Source organism: Phyllobates terribilis, unplaced genomic scaffold, assembly GCF_046119375.1.
Source record: "Phyllobates terribilis strain yellow unplaced genomic scaffold, ASM4611937v1 Scaffold_12__6_contigs__length_324123572, whole genome shotgun sequence".
Taxonomy (NCBI): Eukaryota; Metazoa; Chordata; class Amphibia; order Anura; family Dendrobatidae; genus Phyllobates; species Phyllobates terribilis.
In genome coordinates, this window is record NW_027362772.1 from 300,368,058 (window position 1) to 300,393,323 (window position 25,266).

Below are 25,266 nucleotides of genomic sequence, written 5' to 3' on the forward strand. Positions count from 1 at the left end.
TTATATGTAGCATATCCTCGCTATATATTACTTTAGATGTAGCATATCCTAGCTGTATATTACTTTATATGTAGCATATCCTAACTATAGATTACTTTATATGTAGCATATCCTAGCTATATATTACTTTATATGTAGCATATCCTAGCTGTATATTACTTTATATGTAGCATATCCTAACTATAGATTACTTTATATGTATCATATCCTAGCTATAGTTTACTTTATATGTAGCATATCCTAGCCATATATTACTTTATATGTAGCATATCCTAGCTTAATATTACTTTATATGTAGCATATCCTAGCTATATATTACTGTATATGTAGCATATCCTAGCCATATATTACTTTATATGTAGCATATCCTAGCCATATATTACTTTATATGTATCATATCCTAGCCATATATTACTTTATATGTAGCATATCCTAGCCATATATTACTTTATATGTAGCATATCCTAGCCATATATTACTTTATATGTAGCATATCCTCACCATATATTACTGTATATGTAGCATATCCTAGCCATATATTACGTTATATGTAGCTTATCCTAGCCATAGATTACTTTATATGTAGCATATCCTAGTCATATATTACTTTATATGTAGCATATCCTAGCCATATATTACTTTATATGTAGCATATCCTAGTCATATATTACTTTATATGTAGCATATCCTCGCCATATATTTCTTTATATGTAGCATATCCTAGCCATAGATTACTTTATATGTAGCATATCCTAGTCATATATTACTTTATATGTAGCATATCCTTGCCATATATTACTTTATATGTAGCATATCCTCGCCATATATTTCTTTATATGTAGCATATCCTAGCCATAGATTACTTTATATGTAGCATATCCTAGTCATATATTACTTTATACGTAGCATATCCTAACTATATATTACTTTATGTGTAGCATATCCTAGCTATATATTACTGTATATGTAGCATATCCTAGCCATATATTACTTTATATGTAGCATATCCTAGCCATAGATTACTTTATATGTAGCATATCCTAGTCATATATTACTTTATATGTAGCATATCCTAGCCATAGATTACTTTATATGTAGCATATCCTAGCCATAGATTACTTTATATGTAGCATATCCTAGCTATATATTACTTTATATGTAGCATATCCTAGTCATATATTACTTTATATGTAGCATATCCTAGCCATAGATTACTTTATATGTAGCATATCCTAGCTATATGTTACTTTATATGTAGTATATCCTAGCTATAGTTTACTTTATATGTAGCATATCCTAGCTACAGTGGTGGCCAAAAGTATTGGCACCCCTGCAATTCTGTCAGATAATACTCAGTTTCTTCCTGAAAATGATTGCAATCACAAATTCTTTGGTCTTATTCTCTTCATTTAATTTGCTTGCAAGGAAAAAACACAAAAGAGAATGAAGCAAAAATCAAATCATTGATCATTTCACACAAAACTCCAAAAATGGGCCGGACAAAAGTATTGGCACCCTCAGCCTAATACTTGGTTGCACAACCTTTAGCCAAAATAACTGTGAACAACCGCTTACGGTAACCATCAATGAGTTTCTTACAATGCTCTGCTGGAATTGTAGACCATTCTTCTTTGGCAAACTGCTCCAGGTCCCTGATATTTGAAGGGTGTCTTCTCCAAACTGCCATTTTGAGATCTCTCCACAGGTGTTCTATGGGATTCAGGTCTGGACTCATTGCTGGCCACCTTAGAAGTCTCCAGTGCTTTCTCTCAAACCATTTTATAGTGCTTTTGGAAGTGTGTTTTGGGTCATTGTCCTACTGGAAGATCCATGACCTCTGAGGGAGACCCAGCTTTCTCCCACTGGGCCCTACATTATGCTGCAAAATTTGTTGGTAGTCTTCAGACTTCATAAAGCCATGCACACGGTCAAGCAGTCCAGTGCCAGAGGCAGCAAAGCAACCCCAAAACATCAGGGAACCTCCGCCATGTTTGACTGTAGGGACCGTGTTCTTTTCTTTGAATGCCTCTTTTTTTTCCTGTACACTCTATGTTGATGCTTTTTCCCAAAAAACTCTACTTTTGTCTCATCTGACCAGAGAACATTCTTCCAAAATGTTTTAGGCTTTCTCAGGTAACTTTTGGCAAACTCCAGCCTGGCTTTTTTATGTCTCAGGGTAAGAAGTGGGGTCTTCCTGGGTATCCTACCATACAGTCCCTTTTCATTCAGACGCCGACGGATAGTACGGGTTGACACTGTTGTACCCTCGGACTGCAGGGCAGCTTGAACTTGTTTGGATGTTAGTCGAGGTTCTTTATCCACCATCCGCACAATCTTGCGTTGAAATCTCTCGTCAATTTTTCTTTTCTGTCCACATCTAGGGAGGTTAGCCACAGTGCCATGGGCTTTACACTTCTTGATGACACTGCGCACGGAAGACACAGGAACATTCAGGTCTTTGGAGATGGACTTGTAGCCTTGAGATTGCTCATGCTTCCTCACAATTTGGTTTCTCAAGTCCTCAGACAGTTCTTTGGTCTTCTTTCTTTTCTCCATGCTCAATGTGGTACACACAAGGACACAGGACAGAGGTTGAGTCAACTTTAATCCATGTTAACTGGCTGCAAGTGTGATTTAGTTATTGCCAACACCTGTTAGGTGCCACAGGTAAGTTACAGGTGCTGTTAATTACACCAATTAGAGAAGCATCACAGGATTTTTCAAACAGTGCCAATACTTTTGTCCACCCCCTTTTTTAGGTTTGGTGTGGAATTATATCCAATTTGGCTTTAGGACAATTCTTTTTGTGTTTTTTCATTGAAGACAAATTAAATGAAGATAATAAGACCAAAGAATTTGTGATTGCAATCATTTTCAGGAAGAAACTGAGTATTATCTGACAGAATTGCAGGGGTGCCAATACTTTTAGCCACCACTGTACTGTATATATTACTTTATATGTAGCATATCCTAACTATAGATTACTTTATATGTAGCATATCCTCGCCATATATTACTTTATATGTAGCATATCCTAGCCATATATTACTTTATATGTAGCATATCCTAGCCATATATTACTTTATATGTAGCATATCCTAGCTATAGATTACATTATATGTAGCATATCCTAGCCATATATTACTTTATATGTAGCATATCCTAGCTATAGATTACTTTATATGTAGCATATCCTAGCCATATATTTCTTTATATGTAGCATATCCTAGCCATATATTACTTTATATGTAGCATATCCTAGCTATAGATTACTTTATATGTAGCATATCCTAGCCATATATTACTTTATATGTAGCATATCCTAGCCATATATTACTTTATATGTAGTATATCCTAGCCATATATTACTTTATATGTAGCATATCCTAGCTATAGATTACTTTATATGTAGCATATCCTAGCCATATATTACTTTATATGTAGCATATCCTAGCTATAGATTACTTTATATGTAGCATATCCTCGCCATATATTACTTTATATGTAGCATATCCTAGCCATATATTACTTTATATGTAGCATATCCTAGCTATAGATTACTTTATATGTAGCATATCCTCGCCATGTATTACTTTATATGTAGCATATCCTAACTATATATTACTTTATATATAGCATATCCTAGCTGTATATTACTTTATATGTAGCATATCCTCGCCATATATTACTTTATATGTAGCATATCCTCGCCATATATTACTTTATATGTAGCATCCTCGCCATATATTTATATGTAGCATATCCTCGCCATATATTACTTTATATGTAGCATATCCTCGCCATATATTACTTTATATGTAGCATATCCTAACTATATATTACTTTATTTATAGCATATCCTAACTATATATTACTTTATATATAGCATATCCTCGCCATATATTACTTTATATGTAGCATATCCTAGCTGTATATTACTTTATATGTAGCATATCCTCGCCATATATTACTTTATATGTAGCATATCCTAGCGATAGATTACTTTATATGTAGCATATCCTAGCTGTATATTAGTTTATATGTAGCATATCCTCACCATATATTACTTTATATGTAGCATATCCTAGCTGTATATTACTTTATATGTAGCATATCCTCGCCATATATTACTTTATATGTAGCATATCCTAGCGATATATTACTTTATATGTAACATATTCTCGCCATATATTACTTTATATTTTCCATATCCTAGCTATATATTACTTTATATGTAGCATATCCTCGCCATATATTACTTTATATGTAGCATATCCTAGCCATATATTACTTTATATGTAGCATATCCTAGCTATAGATTACTTTATATGTAGCATATCCTCGCCATATATTACTTTATATGTAGCATATCCTAACTATATATTACTTTATATATAGCATATCCTAGCTGTATATTACTTTATATGTAGCATATCCTCGCCATATATTACTTTATATGTAGCATATCCTCGCCATATATTACTTTATATGCAGCATCCTCGCCATATATTACTTTATATGTAGCATATCCTCGCCATATATTACTTTATATGTAGCATATCCTCGCCATATATTATTTTATATGTATCATATCCTCGCCATATATTACTTTATATGTAGCATATCCTCGCCATATATTACTTTATATGTAGCATATCCTCGCCATATATTACTTTATATGTAGCATATCCTAACTATATATTACTTTATATATAGCATATCCTAACTATATATTACTTTATATGTAGCATGTCCTTGCCATATATTACTTTATATGTAGCATATCCTAATTATATATAGCATATCCTAACTATATATTACTTTATATGTAGCATATCCTCTCCATATATTACTTTATATTTAGCATATCCTCGCCATATATTACTTTATATGTAGCATATCCCTGCCATGTATTACTTTATATGTAGCATATCCTAACTATATATTACTTTATATGTAGCATATCCTCGCCATATATTACTTTATATGTAGCATATCCTCGCCATATATTACTTTATATGTAGCATATCCTAGTCATATATTACTTTATATGTAGCATATCCTAGCCATATATTACTTTATATGTAGCATATCCTAGCGATATATTACTTTATATGTAGCATATCCTCGCCATATATTACTTTATATTTTCCATATCCTAGCTATATATTACTTTATATGTAGCATATCCTCGCCATATATTACTTTATATGTAGCATATCCTAGCGATATATTACTTTATATGTAGCATATCCTCGCCATATATTACTTTATATTTTCCATATCCTAGCCATATATTACTTTATATGTATCATATCCTAGCTATAGATTGGTTTATATGTAGCATATCCTAGCTATAGATTACTTTATATGTAGCATATCCTAGCTATATATTACTTTATATGTAGCATATCCTCGCCATATATTACTTTATATGTAGCATATCCTAGCCATATATTACTTTATATGTAGCATATCCTCGCCATATATTACTTTATATTTTCCATATCCTAGCCATATATTACTTTATATGTATCATATCCTAGCTATAGATTACTTTATATGTAGCATATCCTAGCCATATATTACTTTATATGTATCATATCCTAGCTATAGATTACTTTATATGTAGCATATCCTAGCCGTATATTACTTTATATGTAGCATATCCTCGCCATATATTACTTTATATGTAGCATATCCTAGCTATAGATTACTTTATATGTAGCATATCCTAGCCATATATTACTTTATATGTAGCATATCCTAGCTATAGATTACTTTATATGTAGCATATCCTCGCCATATATTACTTTATATGTAGCATATCCTAGCCATATATTACTTTATATGTAGCATATCCTAGCTATAGATTACTTTATATGTAGCATATCCTCGCCATGTATTACTTTATATGTAGCGTATCCTAACTATATATTACTTTATATATAGCATATCCTAGCTGTATATTACTTTATATGTAGCATATCCTCGCCATATATTACTTTATATGTAGCATATCCTCGCCATATATTACTTTATATGTAGCATCCTCGCCATATATTACTTTATATGTAGCATATCCTCGCGATATATTACTTTACATGTAGCATATCCTCGCCATATATTACTTTATATGTAGCATATCCTCGCCATATATTACTTTATATGTAGCATATCCTCGCCCTATATTACTTTATATGTAGCATATCCTAGCCATATATTACTTTATATGTAGCATATCCTAACTATATATTACTTTATATATAGCATATCCTAACTATATATTAATTTATATATAGCATATCCTCGCCATATATTACTTTATATGTAGCATATCCTAGCTGTATATTACTTTATATGTAGCATATCCTCGCCATATATTACTTTATATGTAGCATATCCTAGCGATATATTACTTTATATGTAGCATATCCTAGCTGTATATTACTTTATATGTAGCATATCCTCGCCATATATTACTTTATATGTAGCATATCCTAGCTGTATATTACTTTATATGTAGCATATCCTCGCCATATATTACTTTATATGTAGCATATCCTAGCGATATATTACTTTATATGTAGCATATCCTCGCCATATATTACTTTATATTTTCCATATCCTAGCTATATATTACTTTATATGTAGCATATCCTCGCCATGTATTACTTTATATGTAGCATATCCTAGCCATATATTACTTTATATGTAGCATATCCTAGCTATAGATTACTTTATATGTAGCATATCCTCGCCATATATTACTTTATATGTAGCATATCCTAGCTGTATATTACTTTATATGTAGCATATCCTCGCCATATATTACTTTATATGTAGCATATCCTCGCCATATATTACTTTATATGCAGCATCCTCGCCATATATTACTTTATATGTAGCATATCCTCGCCATATATTACTTTACATGTAGCATATCCTCGCCATATATTACTTTATATGTATCATATCCTCGCCATATATTACTTTATATGTAGCATATCCTCGCCATATATTACTTTATATGTAGCATATCCTAACTATATATTACTTTATATATAGCATATCCTAACTATATATTACTTTATATGTAGCATATCCTTGCCATATATTACTTTATATGTAGCATATCCTAATTATATATTACTTTATATATAGCATATCCTAACTATATATTACTTTATATGTAGCATATCCTCGCCATATATTACTTTATATGTAGCATATCCTCGCCATATATTACTTTATATGTAGCATATCCTCGCCATATATTACTTTATATGTAGCATATCCTAACTATATATTACTTTATATGTAGAATATCCTCGCCATATATTACTTTATATGTAGCATATCCTCGCTATATATTACTTTATATGTAGCATATCCTAGTCATATATTACTTTATATGTAGCATATCCTAGCCATATATTACTTTATATGTAGCATATCCTAGCGATATATTACTTTGTATGTAGCATATCCTCGCCATATATTACTTTATATTTTCCATATCCTAGCCATATATTACTTTATATGTATCATATCCTAGCTATAGATTGGTTTATATGTAGCATATCCTAGCTATAGATTACTTTATATGTAGCATATCCTAGCTATATATTACTTTATATGTAGCATATCATCGCCATATATTACTTTATATTTTCCATATCCTAGCCATATATTACTTTATATGTATCATATCCTAGCTATAGATTACTTTATATGTAGCATATCCTAGCCGTATATTACTTTATATGTAGCATATCCTCGCCATATATTACTTTATATGTAGCATATCCTAGCTATATATTACTTTATATGTAGCATATCCTCGCCATATATTACTTTATATGTAGCATATCCTCGCCATATATTACTTTATATGTAGCATATCCTAGCTATATATTACTTTATATGTAGCATATCCTCGCCATATATTACTTTATATGTAGCATATATCCTTGCCATATATTACTTTATATGTAGCATATCCTAATTATATATTACTTTATATATAGCATATCCTAACTATATATTACTTTATATGTAGCATATCCTCGCCATATATTACTTTATATGTAGCATATCCTCGCCATATATTACTTTATATGTAGCATATCCTCGCCATATATTACTTTATATGTAGCATATCCTAACTATATATTACTTTATATGTAGCATATCCTCGCCATTTATTACTTTATATGTAGCATATCCTCGCCATATATTACTTTATATGTAGCATATCCTAGTCATATATTAATTTATATGTAGCATATCCTAGCCATATATTACTTTATATGTAGCATATCCTAGCGAAATATTACTTTATATGTAGCATATCCTCGCCATATATTACTTTATATTTTCCATATCCTAGCTATATATTACTTTATATGTAGCATATCCTCGCCATATATTACTTTATATGTAGCATATCCTAGCCATATATTACTTTATATGTAGCATATCCTCGCCATATATTACTTTATATTTTCCATATCCTAGCCATATATTACTTTATATGTATCATATCCTAGCTATAGATTGGTTTATATGTAGCATATCCTAGCTATAGATTACTTTATATGTAGCATATCCTAGCTATATATTACTTTATATGTAGCATATCCTCGCCATATATTACTTTATATTTTCCATATCCTAGCCATATATTACTTTATATGTAGCATATCCTAGCTATAGATTACTTTATATGTAGCATATCCTAGCCATATATTACTTTATATGTATCATATCCTAGCTATAGATTACTTTATATGTAGCATATCCTAGCCGTATATTACTTTATATGTAGCATATCCTCGCCATATATTACTTTATATGTAGCATATCCTAGCTATATATTACTTTATATGTAGCATATCCTCGCCATATATTACTTTATATGTAGCATATCCTCGCCATATATTACTTTATATGTAGCATATCCTAGCTATATATTACTTTATATGTAGCATATCCTCGCCATATATTACTTTATATGTAGCATATCCTAGCCATATATTACTTTATATGTAGCATATCCTCGCCATATATTACTTTATATGTAGCATATCCTAGCTATATATTACTTAATATGTAGCATATCCTCGCCATATATTACTTTATATGTAGCATATCCTAACCATATATTACTTTATATGTAGCATATTCTCGCCATATATTTCTTTATATGCAGCATATCCTTGCCATATATTACTTTATATGTAGCATATCCTAGCCATATATTACTTTATATGTAGCATATCCTCGCCATATATTACTTTATATGTAGCATATCCTCGCCATATAGTTCTTTATATGTAGCATATCCTCGCCATGTATTACTTTATATGTAGCATATCCTTGCCATATATTACTTTATATGTAGCATATCCTCGCCATATATTTCTTTATATGTAGCATATCCTCGCCATATATTACTTTATATGTAGCATATCCTCGCCATATCTTACTTTATATGTAGCATATCCTTGCCATATATTACTTTATATGTAGCATATCCTAGCTATATATTACTTTATATGTGGCATATCCTCGCCATATATTTCTTTATATGTAGCATATCCTTGCCATATATTACTTTATATGTAGCATATCCTCACCATATATTACTTTATATGTAGCATATCCTCGCCATATATTACTTTATATGTAGCATATCCTCGCCATATAGTTCTTTATATGTAGCATATCCTCGCCATATATTACTTTATATGTAGCATATCCTTGCCATATATTACTTTATATGTAGCATATCCTCGCCATATATTTCTTTATATGTAGCATATCCTCGCCATATATTACTTTATATGTAGCATATCCTCGCCATATCTTACTTTATATGTAGCATATCCTCGCCATATATTACTTTATATGTAGCATCCTCGCCATATATTACTTTATATGTAGCATATCCTCGCCATATATTTCTTTATATGTAGCATATCCTCGCCATATATTTCTTTATATGTAGCATATTCTCGCCATATATTACTTTATATGTAGCATATCCTCGCCATATCTTACTTTATATGTAGCATATCCTCGCCATATATTACTTTATATGTAGCATCCTTGCCATATATTACTTTATATGTAGCATATCCTTGCCATATATTACTTTATATGTAGCATATCCTAGCCATATATTTCTTTATATGTAGCATATCCTCGCCATATATTACTTTATATGTAGCATATCCTCGCCATATATTACTTTATATGTAGCATATCCTAGCCATATATTACTTTATATGTATCATATCCTTGCCATATATTTCTTTATATGTAGCATATCCTTGCCATATATTACTTTATATGTAGCATATCCTTGCCATATATTACTTTATATGTAGCATATCCTAGCTATATATTACTTTATATGTATCATATCCTTGCCATATATTACTTTATATGTAGCATATCCTCGCCATATATTACTTTATATGTATCATATCCTTGCCATATATTTCTTTATATGTAGCATATCCTAGCCATATATTACTTTATATGTAGCATATCCTCGCCATATATTACTTTATATGTAGCATATCCTCGCCATATATTACTTTATATGTAGCATCCTCGCCATATATTACTTTATATGTAGCATATCCTCGCCATATATTTCTTTATATGTAGCATATCCTGGCCATATATTACTTTATATGTAGCATATCCTAGCGATATATGACTTTATATTTAGCATATCCTAGCCGTATATTACTTTATATGTAGCATATCCTCGCCATATATTACTTTATATGTAGCATATCCTCGCCATATATTACTTTATATGTAGCGTATCCTAGCCATAGATTACTTTATATGTAGCCTATCCTAGCTATAGATTACTTTATATGTAGCATATCCTAGCTATAGATTACTTTATATGTAGCATATCCTAGCTATAGATTACTTTATATGTAGCATATACTAGCCATATATTACTTTATATGTAGCATATCCTAGCTATAGATTACTTTATATGTAGCATATCCTAGCCATATATTACTTTATATGTAGCATATCCTAGCCATATATTACTTTATATGTAGCATATCCTCGCCATATATTTCTTTATATGTAGCATATCCTAGCCATATATTACTTTATATGTAGCATATCCTAGCTTTAGATTACTTTATATGTAGCATATTCTAGCCATATATTACTTTATATGTAGCATATCCTAGCTATAGATTACTTTATATGTAGCATATCCTCGCCATATATTACTTTATATGTAGCATATCCTAGCCATATATTACTTTATATGTAGCATATCCTAGCTATAGATTACTTTATATGTAGCATATCCTAGCTATAGATTACTTTATATGTAGCATATCCTAGCTATAGATTACTTTATATGTAGCATATCCTCGCCATATATTTCTTTATATGTAGCATATCCTAGCCATATATTTCTTTATATGTAGCATATCCTGGCCATATATTACTTTATATGTAGCATATCCTCGCCATATATTACTTTATATGTAGCATATCCTCGCCATATATTTCTTTATATGTAGCATATCCTAGCTATATATTACTTTATATGTAGCATATCCTCGCCATATATTTCTTTATATGTAGCATATCCTAGCCATATATTACTTTATATGTAGCATATCCTAGCTATATGTTACTTTATATGTAGCATATCCTCGCCATACAGTTCTTTATATGTAGCATATCCTGGCCATATATTACTTTATATGTAGCATATCCTCGCCATATATTACTTTATATGTAGCATATCCTCGCCATATATTTCTTTATATGTAGCATATCCTAGCTATATATTACTTTATATGTAGCATATCCTCGCCATATATTTTTTTATATGTAGCATATCCTTGCCATATATTACTTTATATGTAGCATATCCTTGCCATATATTACTTTATATGTAGCTTATCCTCGCCATATATTACTTTATATGTAGCATATCCTTGCCATATATTTCTTTATATGTAGCATATCCTAGCCATATATTACTTTATATGTAGCATATCCTCGCCTTATATTACTTTATATGTAGCATAACCTCGCCATATATTACTTTATATGTAGCATATCCTTGCCATATATTTCTTTATATGTAGCATATCCTAGCTATATATTTCTTTATATGTAGCATATCCTAGCTATATATTACTTTATATGTAGCATATCCTCGCCATATAGTTCTTTATATGTAGCATATCCTCGACATATATTTCTTTATATGTAGCATATCCTAGCTATATATTTCTTTATATGTAGCATATCCTAGCTATATATTACTTTATATGTAGCATATCCTAGCCATATATTTCTTTATATGTAGCATATCCTTGCCATATATTTCTTTATATGTAGCATATCCTCGCCATATATTTCTTTATATGTAGCATATCCTAGCTATATATTACTTTATATGTAGCATATCCTAGCCATATATTACTTTATATATAGCATATCCTCGCCATATATTACTTTATATGTAGCATATCCTCGCCATATATTTCTTTATATGTAGCATATCCTAGCCATATATTTCTTTATATGTAGCATATCCTAGCCATATATTACTTTATATGTAGCATATCCTCGCCATATATTACTTTATATGTAGCATATCCTCGCCATATATTACTTTATATGTAGCATATCCTTGCCATATATTACTTTATATGTAGCATCCTCGCCATATATTTCTTTATATGTAGCATATCCTCGCCATATATTTCTTTATATGTAGCATATCCTAGCTATATATTTCTTTATATGTAGCATATCCTCGCCATATATTACTTTATGTGTAGCATATCCTCGCCATGTATTACTTTATATGTAGCATATCCTCGCCATATATTTCTTTATATGTAGCATATCCTCGCCATGTATTACTTTATATGTAGCATATCCTCGCCATATATTACTTTATATGTAGCATATCCTCGCCATATATTACTTTATATGTAGCATATCCTCGCCATATATTTCTTTATATGTAGCATATCCTAGCCATATATTACTTTATATGTAGCATATCCTAGCGATATATTTCTTTAAATGTAGGATATCCTCGCCATATATTACTTTATATGTAGCATATCCTAGCCATATATTACTTTATATGTAGCATATCCTCGCCATATATTACTTTATATGTAGCATATCCTCGCCATATATTTCTTTATATGTAGCATATCCTAGCCATATATTTCTTTATATGTAGCATATCCTAGCCATATATTACTTTATATGTAGCATATCCTCGGCATATATTACTTTATATGTAGCATATCCTTGCCATATATTACTTTATATGTAGCATCCTCGCCATATATTTCTTTATATGTAGCATATCCTCGCCATATATTTCTTTATATGTAGCATATCCTAGCCATATATTTCTTTATATGTAGCATATCCTCGCCATATATTACTTTATGTGTAGCATATCCTCGCCATGTATTACTTTATATGTAGCATATCCTCGCCATATATTTCTTTATATGTAGCATATCCTCGCCATGTATTACTTTATATTTAGCATATCCTCGCCATATATTACTTTATATGTAGCATATCCTCGCCATATATTACTTTATATGTAGCATATCCTCGCCATATATTTCTTTATATGTAGCATATCCTAGCCATATATTTCTTTATATGTAGCATATCCTCGCCATATATTACTTTATGTGTAGCATATCCTCGCCATGTATTACTTTATATGTAGCATATCCTCGCCATATATTTCTTTATATGTAGCATATCCTCGCCATGTATTACTTTATATGTAGCATATCCTCGCCATATATTACTTTATATGTAGCATATCCTCGCCATATATTACTTTATATGTAGCATATCCTCGCCATATATTTCTTTATATGTAGCATATCCTAGCCATATATTACTTTATATGTAGCATATCCTAGCGATATATTTCTTTAAATGTAGGATATCCTCGCCATATATTACTTTATATGTAGCATATCCTAGCCATATATTACTTTATATGTAGCATATCCTCGCCATATATTACTTTATATGTAGCATATCCTCGCCATATATTTCTTTATATGTAGCATATCCTAGCCATATATTTCTTTATATGTAGCATATCCTAGCCATATATTACTTTATATGTAGCATATCCTCGCCATATATTACTTTATATGTAGCATATCCTCGGCATATATTACTTTATATGTAGCATATCCTTGCCATATATTACTTTATATGTAGCATCCTCGCCATATATTTCTTTATATGTAGCATATCCTCGCCATATATTTCTTTATATGTAGCATATCCTAGCCATATATTTCTTTATATGTAGCATATCCTCGCCATATATTACTTTATGTGTAGCATATCCTCGCCATGTATTACTTTATATGTAGCATATCCTCGCCATATATTTCTTTATATGTAGCATATCCTCGCCATGTATTACTTTATATGTAGCATATCCTCGCCATATATTACTTTATATGTAGCATATCCTCGCCATATATTACTTTATATGTAGCATATCCTCGCCATATATTTCTTTATATGTAGCATATCCTAGCCATATATTACTTTATATGTAGCATATCCTAGCGATATATTTCTTTAAATGTAGGATATCCTCGCCATATATTACTTTACATGTAGCATATCCTCGCCATATATTACTTTATATGTAGCATATCCTCGCCATATATTTCTTTATATGTAGCATATCCTTGCCATATATTTCTTTATATGTAGCATATCCTCGCCATATATTTCTTTATATGTAGCATATCCTAGCTATATATTACTTTATATGTAGCATATCCTAGCCATATATTACTTTATATGTAGCATATCCTCGCCATATATTACTTTATATGTAGCATATTCTCGCCATATATTTCTTTATATGTAGCATATCCTAGCCATATATTTCTTTATATGTAGCATATCCTAGCCATATATTACTTTATATGTAGCATATCCTCGCCATATATTACTTTATATGTAGCATATCCTCGCCATATATTTCTTTATATGTAGCATATCCTCGCCATATATTACTTTATATGTAGCATATCCTCGCCATATATTACTTTATATGTAGCATATCCTCGCCATATATTACTTTATATGTAGCATATCCTAGCTATATATTACTTTATATGTAGCATATCCTAGCCATATATTACTTTATATGTAGCATATCCTAGCGATATATTTCTTTATATGTAGGATATCATCGCCATATATTACTTTATATGTAGCATATCCTCGCCATATATTACTTTATATGTAGCATATCCTAGCCATATATTACTTTATATGTAGCATATCCTCGCCATATATTACTTTATATGTAGCATATCCTCGCCATATATTTCTTTATATGTAGCATATCCTTGCCATATATTTCTTTATATGTAGCATATCCTTGCCATATATTTCTTTATATGTAGCATATCCTCGCCATATATTTCTTTATATGTAGCATATCCTCGCCATATATTACTTTATATGTAGCATATCCTCGCCATATATTACTTTATATGTAGCATCCTCGCCATGTATTACTTTATATGTAGCATATCCTCGCCATATATTACTTTATATGTAGCATATCCTAGCTATATATTACTTTATATGTTGTATATCCTAGCCATATCTTTCTTTATATGTAGCATATCCTCGCCATATATTTCTTTATATGTAGCATATCCTCGCCATATATTACTTTATATGTAGCATATCCTCGCCATATATTACTTTATATGTAGCATATCCTAGCTATATATTACTTTATATGTAGCATATCCTAGCCATATATTACTTTATATGTAGCATATCCTAGCCATATATTTCTTTATATGTAGCATATCCTCGCCATATATTTCTTTATATGTAGCATATCCTCGCCATATATTTCTTTATATGTAGCATATCCTCGCCATATATTTCTTTAGATGTAGCATATCCTCGCCATATATTACTTTATATGTAGCATATCCTAGCTATATATTACTTTATATGTAGCATATCCTCGCCATATATTACTTTATGTGTAGCATATCCTCGCCATGTATTACTTTATATGTAGCATATCCTCGCCATATATTTCTTTATATGTAGCATATCCTCGCCATATATTTCTTTATATGTAGCATATCCTCGCCATATATTACTTTATATGTAGCATATCCTCGCCATATATTTCTTTATATGTAGCATATCCTCGCCATGTATTACTTTATATGTAGCATATCCTCGCCATAGATTTCTTTATATGTAGCATATCCTAGCCATATATTTCTTTATATGTAGCATATCCTCGCCTTGTATTACTTTATATGTAGCATATCCTCGCCATATATTACTTTATATGTAGCATATCCTCGCCATAGATTACTTTATATGTAGCATATCCTAGCCATATATTTCTTTATATGTAGCATATCCTCGCCATGTATTGCTTTATATGTAGCATATCCTCGCCATATATTACTTTATATGTAGCATATCCTCGCCATGTATTACTTTATATGTAGCATATCCTCGCCATAGATTACTTTATATGTAGCATATCCTCGCCGTATAATGCCCTCTTTTTCGTGCAGTCACAGAATCGCTGGGTGCAGGGAGAAGCTCTTCTTTACTCCTTCAGCATTTAGATAAGCGTCCTTGTATCTGTAAATATAAGATATTGTAGTCATAAATCAGGTCCTGTTTTCTGCACAATGCATATATAAATCAGGACGCCAGGAAAGGTTCTGGTGCGTCAACTGATTAGATTTTATTGTAGCGAGCAGGGATCTCGTAATGGAAATGCAGCTGCAAAAAGCAGGAATCCGGCTGACATTTAGTCCCTGGCAAATTGTATAAAAAAAGCAATAAATGTATAGAGGAGCGAGAATGTTTCCATTTCTAATCAACCTTTGCAGTGCTGGAATGAGGTACCGAGGACCCCAGAGCGAACAAAGCTGGAGGTCCCACCTATTCATTGTAAACTCTGCTTTAATAATTGCGCACAGCGGTGGTATTAACACAAAGGACTAATTCAATGCTACATAGGACATTCTAGATGGATTGTCTATCGCTGGAGCTCCAGGGTCCAAATATTATTCCTGAGCCCCCATTTATTTGCCAGTGTGAAAGTCTTCAACAAAAAGCCTCTGGAGGACTCAACTTGTCTATGCATTACACAGAATTGGCAATAGTTTAAATAAACTCCATGTAATACTTAATTTCCCCTGTGGGGGCACTGTGGGATAATAGAAGACTTTCTTTGAGGTTTTTGTAATAATTGAAGACTTCCTTTGAGGTTCCCCTGCAGATAACAGCTGATTGCTGGTTGTCATATCAGTCTGACACCCTATGATTGCCTGATTGCCCTAACAAAAAGTGTCCAAAGTGAACCCCTACTCCATCTATGTCTCCATTGTTTTATTAGAATTAAATACCATAGCCATTGGTTGGAAATAATTTTTCCCCCATTTTGGTTGAAGTCCACCCTCTGAGTAGACCACCCTTTTAGAAGGCCACCCTCCTAGACGACCAACCTCTTCAACGACCACTTTTACCTGAAATTTGAGTTGGCCATCTCAAAGAGATTTTACAGATAGATTCTTCATGGTCGGCCAGGCCATGGCCAAGCTAGTAGGGGAGATATGACATCGGGAACCATAATTTTCCCAGATATTCTTCCAAGGTCATCCTTAGATCCTCCAGTACAGAAGCAATGAGGTTTCTCAGCCATGAGTGATTAAGGATGACTTCTCGTTGAAGACAGTAGAAATGTAGTCATTTGTACATGATCCATTTTCTTTGTAATTTTTGAAAAATATTACTTTTCTAATAATGTTTTTCATTTTTTAATTAATATTTGGGTTTTCCTCATGTCCTTTGCTCTTTAGGGACCATGGACACTGATGACCCCTTGTTACAAGATGCTTGGTTTGATGATGATGAAGATGATGAGATGTCCTTCCGATCTCCCATTTGTAACGCTTGCCAGTGGTCTTCTAAACCTTTGAATGATGCCATGCCAACCTGTGAATTTTGGAACATAGTGGGATGGATGTTCACAAATGTTTATTGTGCCATCTTTCTCTTGGCTTTAGGATGTCTAGTCCCTGTGGTCCTTTCCATCATTATGTTTGTACATTACCCTACCCTTGACATTGACATCTCTTACAATGCTTTTGAGATACGCAACCACGAGTCCTCCCAAAGGTTTGATGCACTTACTCTTGCTCTGAAATCCCAGTTTGGCACCTGGGGGAGGAACAGGAGGGACGTTGCAGATTTCACCTCCGAAACATTGCAACGATTAATCTTTGAGCAACTTCAACAGCTCCACCTGAACACATCTCAGGCTGAAAATCCCATAAGAGTTAAAAGGAACTCTGTTTGGCACAATAGTACAGAGAGAACTAATTTCACAGCCACCGAGTCTTCAACGACCTTGTCCTCTGCCGTGAACCAGTCGCGTCACCCTCGTGGGGCTTCGGTTAAGGAGTTTTCAGGTGTTTACGTGACTCCTAACACTCAGAGCCATGCGCATTGGCGGATTGAGCTTATTTTCTTAGCCAAAGGAGATGAGGAAAATAACATATTTACAAAGGAACGCTTGATGACCATCCACAAGATTGAGAGGAAGATCATGGATCATCCACACTTCCGGGAATTTTGTTGGAAACCTCATGAAGTTCTCAAGGATCTCCCGCTTGGATCGTACTCCTACTGCTCACCTCCAAGTTCACTTCTCACTTATTTCTTCCCCACTGAGAAAGGGGGAAAGATTTACTATGATGGAATGGGTCAAGATTTGGCCGATGTGCACGGTAAGTCTCTATATTTTCTATTTTGGGGATCAGTTTTTCAAAAACATCAACCCAACCAAGGAAAATCATGCCAGCCATTCCAGCGACTCTTTAGTAGAGGCTTTTTATTCTTGCCAAAAAAATATATAGTAATAATAAAACTAAAATTGAAAAAAAAAATGAAAAGATCTGTTCACTAATAAGAATTAATAAAAATTCCAACAAGTCGTCCAAAAAAGTTACTTACCGTACTCTTATTAATATGTGGTGATCCGTCTTTGGCTTATGTTGGCTGTGGGGTCTAGAGCAATGTGTATATTTTGTATGTAGACTAATAATTTTTTCTTTTTTTTTTTAAGGATCATTAAAATTGGCAATGACCCATCCGGAGTTCTACTGGTATGTAGATGAGGGTCTCACTACAGAAAACCTAAAGAGCTCTCTTTTGAGAAGTGAAATCTTGTTTGGCGCTCCGTTGCCGAATTACTACTCGGTGGAAGATCGATGGGAGGAGCAGCACAGAAAGTTTCAAAGCTTTGTCATCTCCTACATAAGCATATTGTCAAAGGAATCTACAAGGTAGTATTACATAATAGTAGTATTCCAAATATACAAAGTCTACAAAATGTAACTACTGTCCTCAATTTAGAAGAAAATAAGTGATATAATATTGTCCCTATGTACAAGAATATAACTACTATAATACTGCTCCCTATGTACAAGAATATAACTACTATAATACTGCTCCTATGTACAAGAATATAACTACTATAATACTGCTCCTATGTACAAGAATATAACTACTATAATACTGCTCCCTATGTAAAAGAATATAACTACTATAATACTGCTCCATATGTACAAGAATATAACTACTATAATACTGCTCCCTATATATAAGAATATAACTACTATAATACTGCTCCTATGTACAAGAATATAACTACTATAATACTGCTCCTATGTACAAGAATATAACTACTATAATACTGCCCCCTATGTACAAGAATATAACTACTACAATACTGCCCCCTATGTACAAGAATATAACTACTATAATACTGCTCCTATGTACAAGAATATAACTACTATAATACTGCCCCTATGTACAAGAATTTAACTACTATAATACTGCCCCCTATGTACAAGAATATAACTACTATAATACTGCCCCCTATGTACAAGAATATAACTACTATAATACTGCCCCTATGTACAAGAATATAACTACTATAATACTGCCCCTATGTACAAGAATATAACTATTATAATACTGCCCCTATGTACAAGAATACAACTACTATAATATTGCTCCTATGTACAAGAATATAACTACTATAATACTGCCCCTATGCACAAGAATATAACTACTATAATACTGCCCCCTATGTACAAGAATATAACTACTATAATACTGCTCCTATGTACAAGAATATAACTACTATAATACTGCCCCTATGCACAAGAATATAACTACTATAATACTGCCCCCTATGTACAAGAATATAACTACTATAATACTGCCCCCTATGTACAAGAATATAACTACTATAATACTGCCTCTATGTACAAGATTATAACTACTATAATGCTGCTCCTATGTACAAGAATATAACTACTATAATACTGCCCCCTATGTACAAGAATATAACTACTATAATACTGCCTCTATGTACAAGATTATAACTACTATAATGCTGCTCCTATGTACAAGAATATAACTACTATAATACTGCTCCTATGTACAAGAATATAACTACTATAATACTGCTCCTATGTACAAGAATATAACTTATAATACTGCTTCTATGTACAAGAATATAACTACTATAATACTGCTCCTATGTACAAGAATATAACTACTATAATACTGCCCCCTATGTACAAAAATATAACTACTATAATACTGCCCCCTCTGTACAAGAATATAACTACTATAATACTGCCCCCTATGTACAAGAATATAACTACTATAATACTGCTCCTATGTACAAGAATATAGCTACTACAATACTGCACCTATGTACAAAAATATATCTACTATAATAATGCCCCTATGTACATGAATATAACTACTATAATACTGCTCCTATGTACAAGAATATAACTACTATAATACTGCTCCCTATGTGCAAGAATACAACTACTATAATACTGCTCCCTATGTACAAGAATATAACTACTATAATACTGCCCCTATGTACAAGAATATAACTACTATAATATTGCTCCCTATGTACAAGAATATAGCTACTATAATACTGCTCCCTTTGTACAAGAATATAACTACTATAATACTGCCCCTATGTACAAGAATATAACTACGATAATACTGCCACTATGTACAGGAATATAACTATTATAATTCTGCTCCTATGTACAAGAATATAACTGCTATAATACTGCCCCTATGTACAAGAATATAACTACTATAATACTGCTCCTGTGTACAAGAATATAACTACTGTAATACTGCTCCCTATGTACAAGAATATAACTACTATAATACTGTCCCCTATGTACAAGAATATAACTGCTATAATACTGCCCCTATGTACAAGAACATAACTGCTATAATACTGCCCCCTATGTACTAGAATATAACTACTATAATACTGCTCCTTTGTACAAGAATATAACTACTATAATACTGCCTCCTATGTACAAGAATATAACTACTATAATACTGCTCCTATGTACAAGAATATAACTACTATAATACTGCTCCTATGTACAAGAATATAACTACTATAATACTGCCGCCTATGTACAAGAATATAACTACTATAATACTGCCCCTATGTACAAGAACATAACTACTATAATACTGCCCCCTAAGTACAAGAATATAAGTACTATAATACTGCCCCCTATGTACAAGAATATAACTACTATAATACTGTTCCTATGTACAAGAATATAACTAATATAATACAGCCCCCTATGTACAAGAATATAACTACTATAATACTGCCCCTATGTACAAGAATATAACTACTATAATACTACCCCCTATGTACAAGAATATAAGTACTATAATACTGCCCCTATGTACAAAAACATAACTACTATAATACTGCCCCTATGTACAAGAATATAACTACTATAATACTGCCTCTATGTAGAAGAATATAACTACTATAATACTGCTCCCTATGTACAAGAATATAACTACTATAATACTGCCCCCTATGTACAAGAATATAACTACTATAATACTTCTCCTATGTAGAAGAATATAACTACTATAATACTGCCCTCTATGTACAAGAATATAACTACTATAATACTGCCCCCTATGTACAAGAATATAACTACTATAATACTGCCCCCTATGTACAAGAATATAACTACTATAATACTGCCCTCTATGTACAAGAATATAACTACTATAATACTGCCCCCTATGTACAAGAATATAACTACTATAATACTGCTCCTATGTACAAGAATATAACTACTATAATACTGCTCCTATGTACAAGAATATAACTACTATAATACTGCCCCCTATGTTCAAGAATATAACTACTATAATACTGCTCCTATGTACAAGAATATAACTACTATAATACTGCTCCTATGTACAAGAATATAACTACTATAATACTGCTCCTATGTACAAGAATATAACTACTATAATACTGCTCCTATGTACAAGAATATAACTACTATAATACTGCCTCCTATGTACAAGAATATAACTACTATAATACTGCTCCTATGTACAAGAATATAACTACTATAATACTGTCCCCTATGTACAAGAATATAACTGCTATAATACTGCCCCTATGTACAAGAACATAACTGCTATAATACTGCCCCCTATGTACTAGAATATAACTACTATAATACTGCTCCTATGTACAAGAATATAACTACTATAATACTGCCTCCTATGTACAAGAATATAACTACTATAATACTGCTCCTATGTACAAGAATATAACTACTATAATACTGCTCCTATGTACAAGAATATAACTACTATAATACTGCCCCCTATGTACAAGAATATAACTACTATAATACTGCCCCTATGTACAAGAACATAACTACTATAATACTGCCCCCTAAGTACAAGAATATAAGTACTATAATACTGCCCCCTATGTACAAGAATATAACTACTATAATACTGTTCCTATGTACAAGAATATAACTAATATAATACAGCCCCCTATGTACAAGAATATAACTACTATAATACTGCCCCTATGTACAAGAATATAACTACTATAATACTACCCCCTATGTACAAGAATATAAGTACTATAATACTGCCCCTATGTACAAAAACATAACTACTATAATACTGCCCCTATGTACAAGAATATAACTACTATAATACTGCCTCTATGTAGAAGAATATAACTACTATAATACTGCTCCCTATGTACAAGAATATAACTACTATAATACTGCCCCCTATGTACAAGAATATAACTACTATAATACTTCTCCTATGTAGAAGAATATAACTACTATAATACTGCCCTCTATGTACAAGAATATAACTACTATAATACTGCCCCCTATGTACAAGAATATAACTACTATAATACTGCCCCCTATGTACAAGAATATAACTACTATAATACTGCCCTCTATGTACAAGAATATAACTACTATAATACTGCCCCCTATGTACAAGAATATAACTACTATAATACTGCTCCTATGTACAAGAATATAACTACTATAATACTGCTCCTATGTACAAGAATATAACTACTATAATACTGCCCCCTATGTACAAGAATATAACTACTATAATACTGCTCCTATGTACAAGAATATAACTACTATAATACTGCTCCTATGTACAAGAATATAACTACTATAATACTGCCCCCTATGTACAAGAATATAACTACTATAATACTGCTCCTATGTACAAGAATATAACTATTATAAAACTGCCCCTATGTACAAGAATATAACTACTATAATACTGCTCCTATGTACAAGAATATAACTACTATAATACTGCTCCTATGTACAAGAATATAACTACTATAATACTGCTCCTATGTACAAGAATATAACTACTATAATACTGCCTCCTATGTACAAGAATATAACTACTATAATACTGCTCCTATGTACAAGAATATAACTACTATAATACTGCCTCCTATGTACAAGAATATAACTACTATAATACTGCCCCTATGTACAAGAATATAACTACTATAATACTGCTCCTATGTACAAGAATATAACTACTATAATACTGCTCCTATTACAAGAATATACTATAATACTGCCTCCTATATTCAAGAATATAGCTACTATAATACTGCCCCTATGTACAAGAATATAACTACTATAATACTGCCCCTATGTGCAAGAATATAACTACTATAATACTGCTCCTATGTACAAGAATATAACTACTATAATAGTGCTCCTATGTACAAGAATATAACTACTATAATACTGCCTCCTATGTACAAGAATATAACTACTATAATACTGCTCCTATGTACAAGAATATAACTACTATAATACTGCTCCTATGTACAAGAATATAACTGCTATAATACTGCCTCCTATGTACAAGAATATAACTACTATAATACTGCCCCTATGTACAAGAATATAACTACTATAATACTGTTCCTATGTACAAGAATATAACTACTATAATACTGCTCCCTATGTACAAGAATATAACTACTATAATACTTCTCCTATGTAGAAGAATATAATTACTATAATACTGCTCCTATGTACAAGAATATAACTACTATAATACTTCTCCTATGTAGAAGAATATAATTACTATAATACTGCCCCCTATATACAAGAATATAACTACTATAATACTGCTCCTATGTACAAGAATATAACTACTATAATACTGCTCCTATGTACAAGAATATAACTACTATAATACTGCCTCCTATGTACAAGAATATAACTACTATAATACTGCCCCTATGTACAAGAATATAACTACTATAATACTGTTCCTATGTACAAGAATATAACTACTATAATACTGCCCCCTATGTACAAGAATATAACTGCTATAATACTGTTCCTATGTACAAGAATATAACTACTATAATACTGCCCCCATGTACAAGAATATAACTACTATAATACTGCTCCCTATGTAGAAGAATATAACTACTATAATACTGCCCCCTATGTACAAGAATATAACTACTATAATACTGCCCCCTACGTACAAGAATATAACTACTATAATACTGCTCCCTTTGTAGAAGAATATAACTACTATAATACTTCTCCTATGTAGAAGAATATAATTACTATAATACTGCTCCTATGTAGAAGAATATAATTACTATAATACTGCCCCCTATATACAAGAATATAACTACTATAATACTGCCCCCTATGTACAAGAATATAACTACTATAA

At 31.6% G+C, this 25,266-nt stretch overlaps 1 protein-coding gene across 1 annotated transcript in view; it reads left to right on the forward strand.

The window, feature by feature from the left end:
* Positions 1-25,266, forward strand: part of DISP3 (dispatched RND transporter family member 3) — a 167,312-nt gene that overhangs the window by 58,665 nt on the left and 83,381 nt on the right. The window contains exons 2-3 of the mRNA XM_073657231.1: positions 17,958-18,887; positions 19,226-19,445. Coding sequence (XP_073513332.1) covers positions 17,958-18,887; positions 19,226-19,445 — 1,150 coding nt within the window. The remainder of the gene's footprint in view (positions 1-17,957; positions 18,888-19,225; positions 19,446-25,266) is intronic.